Source organism: Leuciscus leuciscus, assembly GCF_965113295.1.
Source record: "Leuciscus leuciscus genome assembly, chromosome: 22".
In the NCBI taxonomy this organism is placed as follows: domain Eukaryota; kingdom Metazoa; phylum Chordata; class Actinopteri; order Cypriniformes; family Leuciscidae; genus Leuciscus; species Leuciscus leuciscus.
In genome coordinates, this window is record NC_138746.1 from 3,614,432 (window position 1) to 3,627,052 (window position 12,621).

The following is a 12,621-nucleotide window of genomic DNA, read 5'->3' on the forward strand; positions in this document are numbered from 1 at the left end:
GGTATGGGTCTTAAAGGGCTCCTTTTATGCTTTTTTTACATTTTCAACTTTATTTATTGTGTAATGTTGCTGTTTGGGCATTGAAAAGGTCTGCAAAGTCCCTCCAGTGGGAGTTATCCTTTATATCAGTGTCAGTGTTTCTGAACTCCCTGAAACGCCTCCATTGTAGTCTTCAGTTTTCTTCCGGGAACGAACACGTCACAATATTCCTAATTTAAATAATTAATACGCAGAATAAAGGGGCGGGGCCTGGTTGAGTTAGTTAGTAGTGTGTTGAAACGGCTGGTTATGGTAAGGGGCGGGACATTTCCAAAACACACTCGAAGCGCTTGACCAATCACAACACACTGGTCCAGCCGACCAATCAGAGCACAGTGTGCTTTTCAGAAGGAGGGGCTTCATAGAGACAGGAAGTAAACAGAGCGTTACTGACAGACTGGGAAGAGAGGAGCTGTACAATATGTGAAAAATAATGTGTTTTTTGAACATTCAAGCATGAAAACCTACTCTAGTAGAGCCCAAAACTTTGAAAAATGACATAATTGTATGGAAGTAGAATAATGTCAAATGTTTTTGAAATAAAAAGCCTGTTGAATTGCACTACTTGAAAAAAAATAGGCATTGCATTAACCATGCTTGCATTTTAATGCATTGTATTTTTAGTGCTTACATTTTTATGGGCTGAAATTCAACATGGTTGAATATTTAAGCTGTGAATATTTCAATTAAAAACATTTCAAACACCTTTTCATTATTAAAAATGCAATAATCCATATTCACCTTTCATATTTCACTTCCAAAATATTCAAACTGTTTAAAAATACAACCAATAATATTCAACAGGCAATTTTCGGTCCATTTTATTTCGCTTTGCAAATTCGCTTCCACAAATTCAGTGGTTCAAATTCGACAGTAAATTCAACATTGACGTCCAGGAACTGCAGGAAAAGCAGTAGATTGCCGAGCATACTCTCCATCTGCTGTTAGTCTACCTCACCATCAGATGGTGCAAAAGCGCGTGTTGAAGACCTGCAACAGTTAGAACAAGTCATTCATTCATAAAACTCATTTACAGCAATGTAAGTGTATTTGTGATTATTATGACGGCTGTTTTATGTTAAATTCGGTGTCTTCACGGTTACTTTTCCTGTGTAGCCTACATGCATCTTTCTCTACCGTGAACGAGATTATAATGTTATTCCCCGATGCGGATATACAGATCCAATGTTACATTTTTGAGGTTGACATATATTTCTCTTGGTTGTTTAGTTGCCTTAACTTTATATTGTGGCGATGTGCTGCATGCAGGCTATTAGGGTTTCCCTCAATACTTAAGGATTCCCCTGCTGGACATATACAACGCTTAACGTAGCTTAATGGACTACAGTGATGTAAAAGACCAAACGCGCAGGCAAGCAGATGGATTCAGAATAACGCGCAAAGCTTAATGCTGAGCGTTTCCCAGTGATAGACTGGCATACAGATGGCTTGATGTTGGACATTCGCACATTTAGGGACCGTCTCTAAAGTGTATACGACTTTGGTATACACGTTTCTAACTCCGATAGCATTTGAATAGAACGACTTACAGTCATAAAACCAACTGTAAAGTGTTCATTTAGTGTCAGGCATAATGCGCACCCTTTGGATTTTTGATATTTATTCAAATAAATTTAAGTTTGCTATTGAAGTTAGAAACGTGTATGCCAATGTTGTATGCAACTTTAGAGACGGTCCCTAAATGTGCGAATGTCCAATGTCAAGCCAATTTTTACATTTAGTCATTTAGCAGAAGCTTTATCCAAAGCGATTTACAGTTAAACTAACAATAGGAGGACAATATGCAAGTGCTGTGACAGTTTAAGCTAATGTAATACACGTATGCATACTATATATATATATATATATATATATATATATATATATATATATATATATATATGTATGTATGTGTTGATTTTATGCCAGTATATCACGAAACGCTCAGCATGAAACTTTGCGCGTTAAGTTCATATTCTGAGTCCATCTTCTTGCCTGTAGCCTATATAATAGCCTACAGCCTACTTCCCTAATAAGGTGCAAGATTGGTCTTTCATATCACTGTATCAACGGAAGGGAAATCCTTGAGTATGAGGTATTGAGGGAAACCGATTATAATCCTGTTCATGGTAGAGAAAGCTGATGACATGTAGAATACACAGGGAAAGTAACAATGAAGTTATTGAATGAAACAAACACAGCTTTTGTGTGTTTATCATCTTTTGCGCATATACTGACACAGATAATCATTTTCATTTTATGAATGAATGTCTTCGTCAACAACAAGCGCTTTTGCACCATCTGATGGTGAGGTAGACTAACAGCAGATGGAGAGTATGCTCGGCAATCTACTGCTTTTCCTGCAGTTCCTGGACGTCAATGTTGAATTTACTGTCGAATTTGAACCACTGAATTTGTGGAAGCGAATTTGCAAAGCGAAATAAAATGGACCGAAAATTGCCTGTTGAATATTATTGGTTGTATTTTTAAACAGTTTGAATATTTTGGAAGTGAAATATGAAAGGTGAATATGGATTATTGAATTTTTAATATTGAAAAGGTGTTTGAAATGTTTTTAATTGAAATATTCACAGCTTAAATATTCAACCATGTTGAATTTCAGCTCATAAAAATGTAAGCACTAAAAATACAATGCATTAAAATGCAAGCATGGTTAATGCAATGCCTATTTTTTTTCAAGTAGTGCAATTCAACAGGCTTTTTATTTCAAAAACATTTGACATTATTCTACTTCCATATAATTGGTTCTCAAAAAAAAAAAATGTATTATGAAAATATTGTTAGCATTGCAGGAATGAAAAACCTTTTATATGAAATCAAGGGTAAAAACAAAACAAAGGCTGGATGAAAAAGAGAAGCTGTTTTTTTGTGGATTCGTGAGCAGTGAGCATGAGGACATCGGGAGGTTAACACATGACATGACACATGTGACACATCGATGTGCTGGTTGCGTAAAGTTGCCACTTCTGTTTCCAACAGATCACACATTCTGACACTTACACTACAACTGAGTCAGACAAAAATGTGGAAAAACTGCATCTGCACATCTCGAAACAAGAAGTGATTCGTTCTAGGGGCCCTGAGAAGTACACGTGGGCAGTTTAGGGTATTTAGGGTGCATGCAATTCACTTCTGCATGTAAATGGTTTCTGGTTTTTAAATATTGAAATACTTGCATGTTTATCTACTAAACTGGATTTGCACTTCCTATTAAATGCACATTTCTGTTGACCATGCATGAGAATCAACACAATAAGGGTTAAATAGATGCTAGAAAGAAAAATAAACCTAAAAGAAAAACTAAATCCTGCCCAGCCACTGCGATAAGCCACTTCTGGTCGTCTAGTTCACATAATAGCTTTCTGTTTTTTTTACTGGTTCTGAGGTTTTTCAATCCTTGCCCTCCGTTTGCTGAAGGAACCCTTGGATTATGGTCAGAAAAGCGAACTCAGCAGTTATACTCAACCCAAGCTTAAAACAACATGTTTTTCAAACACACCAACTCTAATTCTTACACACTTACCAGAGACTGACTTACTAAAACACTCATTTACTGAATAACCTCCTGTCTCGATGCACCGAATGAGAACTTATAATATACAAATAAGTACTTATTTAGACTTCAAGGGTTTAACAAACAATAAATAACCCACACTGCCATTATTGTAAATGTACCTGTGAAGCAATGATTTTGTTTTTTTAAATATTAATTTAACTATTCCAGTAACTATTGCAGTAACTGCATTAGAGCTGCAACAGGCAACACTATTTTAAGGCTTTTTCTTGTCCAGGCCTGATGTCATGATGAAGGCATTAAGGGACCTTCTTAAATAAAGTAAAATAAATAATAAAAAAAAAATATATATAATAATATTAATAATAAAAAAGAAATAAAAAAAGAAAATAAAGCCAGTAAGAAAAAAAAAAATATATATATATTTTTTTGGGTGTGTAAAATAAAATAAAATAAAATAAAATAAAATAAAATAAAATAAAATAAAATAAAATAAAATAAAATAAAATAAAATAAAATAAAATAAAATAAAATATTAGATGAAAAACTTGAACTAAACAAAAATTAGAAATGTTGCCTTGCCAACTTACTGAAATAAGACGAAAAATTTCAAAAATTTACTAAAGAAAGACAAAAGCATAAAAAAACCCAGAACTTACAAATATAAATATATACAGTATATTTAATATAAAATTATAGTACAAGCTCTTTACAGGTTTTATAAGTTTAAAACTAGTCTTTAAACACTTATATGCGCTGTGATAACGTGTTTGCCGAAAACCCAAACCCAAATGTAGATCAAAATAATGCACTCTTCCATGAGCAGTTGTTACTCGATGAACTACAAAGTCATTTTTGTTGAGGGAGAGCAACAGGTGTCGGTCCAAGACCAGCTCATTTCCAGTTACTGTTGTTTTCACACTGATCACAGTATGAGATCACACAGGTCAGTCACGGCTGTAGAATACAACAGATTGTTAACCGCAGCCGTTGATTTGTCGTCATGAACTCCAGGTCAGTCAGTGGTGAGTCACGACAGACATACAATAACCAATGACTTCTCCACATGCTGTCGCTTTCCTGTGACTAGCACAGAAAAAGGAAGTACACTCATTGTGTGCCAGGAGAGAAATAAATGCCATGCTGTTACAAAACCACTCCCATTTGATCGGTCACCGGCCATCGACAAAAGATCTCACAGGGCATTCAGAGGTGATGGACTATGGGAACTAAACTAATGACTTTGTAGCTAAACAAGTGCACCTATAAATAGAGGAGTGAACCTTCACTTGCCTCACGACTCCATTATGATTCAGAGGGCAACGAGTCGATTGGAAAGCGATTCTCGATGCATCATGATGCATATTTTCCTCCAATTCTATTTAACGGAAGCACTCAAGTGAGAAGTAATACAAAAAATAAATAAATTGATTTTAATAAAAGCCATACAAATTTTATTCAGTCAAGAGCAGTGAGTGATTCCCTCTTTTCTGTTGTTGTTTGATCAACATTACAGTTTTTCTCAGTCGCTTTGGTGCATTTCTCACATCACTATTTACATTTGCACAACAGTTAGTTCAACCTCCACAACATTTAGTCATTTGTGCACATCATAGTAGCAGTTTCTCATTCCTTCCAACAAATTGCAGATGCTTTTGGACATGCATCAGTTGCTTTCATACAACTCTCTGCTGTTTTATAACATTATCATTTGCTTATGTCATGTCAGTCAAAATGAACTATACTTGTTAATGCTGAATAGTCATCCCACATAAAACTAATAGTCCTCATTTCATTGCTTGAGTCATTACATACAAAAATGTTGAACTAGTTGTCAAAATCTGTCAAGCAAATTTTACACATTTTTTAAAATCTTTTTTAATCGCCACTCGAGGAGATACTTTCCTCGCTGCATTACAAGAGATGATATTCGCTGTGATGTAGATGAAATTATGTGGCCAGACAGAGAGGAACGTCTGGATGTGCATGAATGATTACAGTACTATGTATGTTGTATGTTCAGTTCCAATATGTCCTGCAATATTGTTCGCAGTTGTGCACAGCTCTACCCAAAGGGACTTTATGTTTGTTGTAAATAAGGGTGTATTTTTCTTTTGCACAATGCTGTGAACAAATTACAATAGCAAAGAGCATATGCAGGAAAAATGTGAAACATATATTCAGTGTCTTGTACTCAGTTACCTCACTAAATACAGTAATGTGTAACTTTACTGTATTTTTCAGATGGCTGTGCAAATAGTATATAGTGCTGTCTTGAGCATTTTCAGGTAGTGTCACCAAGATCTGACTTTTTTGCATTGGAAAACATTTACAGAGTAAACTGTCATAACGAAAACATGACAAAGCCATTTGACTATCTTGTTCATAAACAATGGTGTCAGGACTTTTCATCTTGATGACACTGACACTTTCATTGACACGAATCCGGCGGATGGCGGATTATGATTGGTCAGATCGCCTGTCAATCAAACTCCCTGCGAGGCTCAATTGCACTTGGAGAAATTACACAATTCTCCTTAAAAGTCACCATGAAACCAAAATTGGCCAATTTGCATATATTGCATTATTTATTATAAATGATTTATCCGTGCACATGATTTTGTTTAAATTCAAGTGCCTTGTAATCTGTAATCAAAATAACTTCCCCTCCCTCTTGCAGCATCTCTTCTCTGATGATGTGTTTACTGGCGTGAGGGCGGGGAAACCTGTCACTCAAATGATCGACCAATAGCAAACCACAATCATCCAATCAAATCCTGATGGACAAAATCAGGTCCCGCCCAATTTTTTCTCTTGTTCAAGAAGCCGTTTCACTCAGATTTATGTCAAAATAGGGAAGAAAAGACTAGTGCAACTTTAGTTTCATGTCGAATTTAAAACTGGCAAATATCACACATTGCAAACTGATCTGCAATGATAAATGCATAACATCATGATGAAGACATTTGCCTAAGGGACATTTAATAATACAGCTGAACTCAAGCAGGCTGTCATGCCGAAGGAAACGAAACATTAATGATCTCAGACTGTCGCTTTCATCTTAGAAACAAGAACAGCTGTTTTATTTTAATGGCTCCAGCCAATTTCCTCACAGCTGGTGAAAATCTCATGTCTGTAGAGCAACACCGACTAAAATGCTGCTCTGGGCAACTTAGAAGTAGATGAACTGAGTAATAAAAAACAAATTGGTTACGTACAGGATATGTAGATCCTATAAAGTGAACTCAGGGGGTTTTTGTGTGGCACAGAACAGACAGAACAGATGTGTGGATGTTTACTTCAGCTGTTTTTGAAGTATAGTTTAAGTCAATATTATAGTATTGTATAGTTTTTGTTAATATTTGGAATTAATATTATTTTTATATTTTCTGTTATATTTTCATCTAAGGTAAAGGGATAGTTCACTTTGAAATGAATTTTTGGTATGTTTTAGCTTACCTCAAGGGCATCCAAGATGTAGGTGTCTTTTTTTCCGCAGTAGTTTCAATTTTGATATTTTTAGGTCAAACCGTTCTTGTCTGTCAGTCATATAATGCAGGTCTATGGTCATTATCTCAAAACACAAGCACAGAGTCCAAATTAAAACAATTTCCCGTCGTCCAAATTAAACAATTCCCCATCGTAAGTACACATTGATGGCCTAAGACACGAAACGAGCGGTTTGTGTGAGAAAACGAACAGTATTTATATCGTTTTTACCTCTTATACACAGCCATGTCCGAGTGATCTGATCTGACGTGTACACAGACTGGTGCATAGATATATACACTAGATGTCGCCTTAAAGACATTCGTTCCAATGAACTGCCGTAGACAAGGCGACATCTAGTGTGTATATATCTATGCACCAGTCTGCGTACACGTCAGATCAGATCACTCGGACATGGCTGCGTATAAGAGGTAAAAACGATATAAATACTGTTCGTTTTCTCACACAAACCGCTCGTTTCGTGTCTTAGGCCATCAATGTGTACTTACGATGGGGAATTGTTTAATTTGGACGATGGGGAATTGTTTTAATTTGGACTCTGTGCTTGCTCTTTGAGGTGGTGACCATCGACCTGCATTATATGACTGACAGACAAGAACGGTTTGACCTAAAAATATCAAAATTGAAACTACTGCGGAAAAAAAGACACCTACATCTTGGATGCCCTTGAGGTAAGCTAAAACATACCAAAAATCCATTTCAAAGTGAACTATCCCTTTAAAGTTGTAGTAAAACATTTTTATTATTTATCTTTTGTAAATATATCTATTGTTTTTATTAAGTTAGTTACTTTTAGTTACTTTAGAACTTAGCTTTAGTTACTTAAGAATTTAAACTAAATGGAAATTAGAAATGTTGCTTTGGCAGCTAGCTTAAAATAAAGTCATTAAAATATATATATATTTTACTTTATTTCAGTTAATGTTTATTTTAAGTAATTTATGTTTTTAGTTGTGGTTAATGATAACCCTGGTTGCATCACAGTAAACACAGAGTAAAGTAGAAATTATGTGAATATTTTCACCAGCTGAAAGTGAAAATCTTCAGTAAAACAGCAATAATTATTGTAGAATAATAAATTAATCATTCAGTTTTATATTAAGTAGAATATTTGTACTAATAAAAATGCTTATGCACCAAAGACTATTTAAGTGAACTGTACAAGTAAATAAAAATAGTGAAAATGTCGAAGATACAGTGACCAGTAAAAAAAAAAAAAAAAAAAAAAGTGTTTACCTTTATTTAGTCATTGTTTAAACCTTAAACCTTGACACTCAATAGTAAACATATTCTTTGAGAGAATCTTTAAATAATAATTTAACAAATTCAGCAAAGTTTCTTAAAGAACGTTCCTATACGCTGTGACAACTTTGGGATTATAGAGTTTTTCAGCTGATTTCTAAATAACAAGGCATTGCAAGCAAGCATTAAAGGGATATTTCACCGCTGGAAAGATGAATGTGTATTTAAATTGGGTCATTTATGCAGTAGATTTAGAATTTGGAGCCTTCTAGACTGAGAAAAGCCAGAAAATGTAACTCCCAGAATGCACTTGCTTCGCTGCCCTACGAGGCCAATCCCAAGCCACGCCTACCGGTTACAGAGGGCAGTATCGGGAGAAATGATACAACTAGGCTACTAGTCGACTCGACACTGAAAAGACGGCGTTTTATCGTGAGATCCCCCTATGGGCGGGTTGAAGACATGCAGAACGAGCTCCTCCTCCTGGCTGTAGTCTCTCGCCTCTGGATAAACGAGCCTCCGATGAGCTAAATGACGATTTTTGCGTCATCAGAGGGTTTTTTCCAGACACACAATCCAGAAATCTCTCGTCTCAGGGGGACATTTACTCATACATTGACATTTACTAAATTCAGTTTTGTTAGTACACAAAACACAATTGGCAAACCCAATTACTAACCTTGTTCGTACGTGTCCCGTGCTTAATAGTGACATCATATCCTTGCAAGACTCCATTCAACTTGTCAGGAGGCGGAGCTTCCCATCGGATCATCAACATGGAATTGTTCACATTAACAGTCAAGTTTTGGGGGGCCTCCAATGGAACTGACAATAATACAAGTAAAAAGTAAAATTACACTTTCATTTCAGATAAATCATCTCTTGAGCAACATGTAAAATACTGACCAAAGACAAACCAAAGGACTACTTAGTTTGAAACCAAGTCCAGATTGTATTACGTTAGAAGTAAAGTATAACAAACCAAAATGCTTATCAGGGACAAAAATATCCTTCGTGGTCCTTTTAGGAATACAGAGGAAATCCTTTACGGACACACCCATAAGAAAAGCATTTCTAACTGCCAGGTCACTCCCATTCCCATTCGGCATTTGGAAAATTCTTGGATATGAACGACATAATTACATACTACAGGAATTCTCTTCTAATCTTTCTCTTATTAGCAAAACGGTACTCTCATATTGCACTGAACTACATCTTTAATTTCCAGTGTGCAGAATTAATTGGAAATTATGTGATTTTAATACCTTGTTCACATGTTATTTGATAATAAAAATCGAAAGCTTTTCTTTCAAGGTAACTGAATGTACTCACATGTGACAGCAGCATATCAATGTTTAGCATGTTTATTGTTGCAAATGCATATCATTTTATGCATATCAGTATGAAGTACAGTATACACTATGTGGTAAGCTAGTGTTCCATTCTGAACATACACTTGCGCTCAATAAGTACTGGGATAAATGTTTATAGTTCGGATATAAACACTGATGTCTATGGTAGCGATCAAAATAGAGTAAGTCACCTGCTGAAACTTGAGCTTCATATAAAGATTGTATCAATTACATCGTTACACCAGTAGGTGGAGACAAGTGGCTTAAAAAATGTATGTGTCATTGAATCATTCATTCAAGAGATTCGTTCAGAAATGCTAATTCATCCAGTAATGAAACAAGTGAAGTCTATATGAGTGAGTCATTGAATCATTCATTCAAGAGATTCGTTCTAAAATGCTAATTCATTCAGTGATGAAACAAGTCAAGTCTATATGAGTGAGTCATTGAATCATTCATTCAAGAGATTCGTTCAAAAATGCTAATTCATCCAGTGATGAAACAAGTGAAGTCTATATGAGTGAGTCATTGAATCATTCATTCAGAAATGCTAATTCATCCAGTGATGAAACAAGTGAAGTCTATATGAGTGAGTCATTGAATCATTCATTCAAGAGATTCATTCAGAAATGCTAATTCATCCAATAATGAAACAAGTGAAGTCTATATGAGTGAGTCATTGAATCATTCATTCAAGAGATTCGTTCAGAAATGCTAATTCATCCAGTAATGAAACAAGTAAACTATCCAAAGCTCTGTTAATCCCAAAGCAATGAAAACTGTATCTCTTTATTCATCCTTTTTGTCCTCTTAAGGTAAATGCATAGCATTGTTCTTGTTTTTGTTTTGTTTTTTTGTTACCCTGGCGAATTATTTGTGTCTGTGAATCTTTTTTGTTTGTTTTGTTTTTTTCCATGTTTATCTGTATTGCTTAATGCTTTGTAATGTTTAATAAAAAAAAATAAAATAAAAAAAAAGACATGAGCGCAAAAAAAAATAAAAAAAATAAAAAAAGTAATGAAACAAGTGAAGTCTATATGAGTGAGTCATTGAATCATTCATTCAAGAGATTCATTCAGAAATGCTAATTCATCCAGTAATGAAACAAGTGAAGTCTATATGAGTGAGTCATTGAATCATTCATTCAAGAGATTCGTTCAGAAATGCTAATACATCCAGTAATGAAACAAGTGAAGTCTATATGAGTGAGTCATTGAATCATTCATTCAAGAGATTCATTCAGAAATGCTAATTCATCCAGTGATGAAACAAGTCAAGTCTATGAGTGAGTCATTGAATCATTCATTCAAGAGATTCGTTCAGAAATGCTAATACATCCAGTAATGAAACAAGTGAAGTCTATATGAGTGAGTCATTGAATCATTCATTCAAGAGATTCATTCAGAAATGCTAATTCATCCAGTGATGAAACAAGTCAAGTCTATGAGTGAGTCATTGAATCATTCATTCAAGAGATTTGTTCAAAAATGCTAATTCATTCAGTAATGAAACAAGTTAAGTCTATATGAGTGAGTCATTGAATCATTCATTCAAGAGATTTGTTCAAAAATGCTAATTCATCCAGTGATGAAACAAGTCAAGTCTATATGAGTGAGTCATTGAATCATTCATTCAAGAGATTTGTTCAGAAATGCTAATTCATCCAGTAATGAAACAAGTGAAGTCTATATGAGTGAGTCATTGAATCATTCATTTCAAGAGATTCATTCAGAAATGCTAATTCATCCAGCAATGAAACAAGTGAAGTCTATATGAGTGAGTCATTGAATCATTCATTCAATCCGATTTAAAAATAAATAAAATTAATAGACTGTTTTGTGTAGTTGTCTATTCAGAATCATGATCTCTATTTTTAACAAATATATTGTGATTCTCCACTTATACAGAATCAAGCAGCTCTACATTAGTGACAGTACAGACATTTTTAATATAATATAAGATTAAGATTATCAAATAAATGCACATAAGAAACACCTGTCGATGAATGAAGTAATGAAGCCTGTGACTCAGAATGTTTGTTTATTTACTGAAAGTCCAGGAAGTTGCTCCAGGAATCTGACTCACCGCCCTCAGTGGTGTTGCTCTGGACCCAAGCGCTGGGTGGTGACGACCCGATTTCATTGATGCAGGACACACTCATGTTGTACCAGGTCATGGCTTTGAGGTTGCTGATCTCATACTGGAACGGAGGCACTTGTGTGCTTTGTGCGGCAGTAGGACTCCCCGGCTCTCGGCCGAGCTCTCGCACCTACAACAGATGATTTATGACCCGTTACAAAAATGATGATCATCATCTGAATCAAAGCTTTCAAGTGGTGTTACTTTACCAACTGAACAGAATTACGATGTCAACTTGGCGCAAGTTAAAATGGATGGAAAATAACACAAGAAAAATAAATCAGCCTGAACTGAACTGAACATTTTGTTCCCCAGAGGATTTATTTACAATACAATAACCCTGTACAAACAGCGTTCATTCATTTTGTCCCTCTTACCGTGATGTGGCACGTGTTGAGAGGAGAGAAGCCATCGTTTCCCGGAGTCCAGCTCAAGAGGAGTTTGTTGGACTCACGTTTTACTACTGTGACGTTTGACACTTTGTCAGGAAGCTCTGGATAAACATTTATAAAACATGTGTGTTAGAGCCAAAAACGACAATAAGACTTTTCAGATTTCAGATATATTTTTTTTTATAAATGTATATTTTGTGTTATTTGTATTGTAACACGTAGCTAGTTTTATACATGTTACGTATGCGTTACAATTTGAAGAAGAATAAGGAAGAAGGAAGGGTTTTAAGCTAGACAGTCTTTTGACTGTGGAAAACACTAAAATTCATGCCTTTGGAACTTGATTAATTGTAAACTAGTTTTTGATTTTGATTTTGAAACCTTTACATGACAAGTTATGGATTCACGCATC

The 12,621-nt window shown here is 35.1% G+C and overlaps 1 protein-coding gene across 1 annotated transcript in view; it reads right to left on the minus strand.

Moving 5' to 3' along the window:
• Positions 1–12,621, minus strand: part of mertka (c-mer proto-oncogene tyrosine kinase a) — a 43,020-nt gene that overhangs the window by 15,720 nt on the left and 14,679 nt on the right. The window contains exons 6-8 of the mRNA XM_082153309.1: positions 12,195–12,310; positions 11,764–11,947; positions 9,006–9,151 (exon numbers count right to left, since the gene is read on the minus strand). Coding sequence (XP_082009435.1) covers positions 9,006–9,151; positions 11,764–11,947; positions 12,195–12,310 — 446 coding nt within the window. The remainder of the gene's footprint in view (positions 1–9,005; positions 9,152–11,763; positions 11,948–12,194; positions 12,311–12,621) is intronic.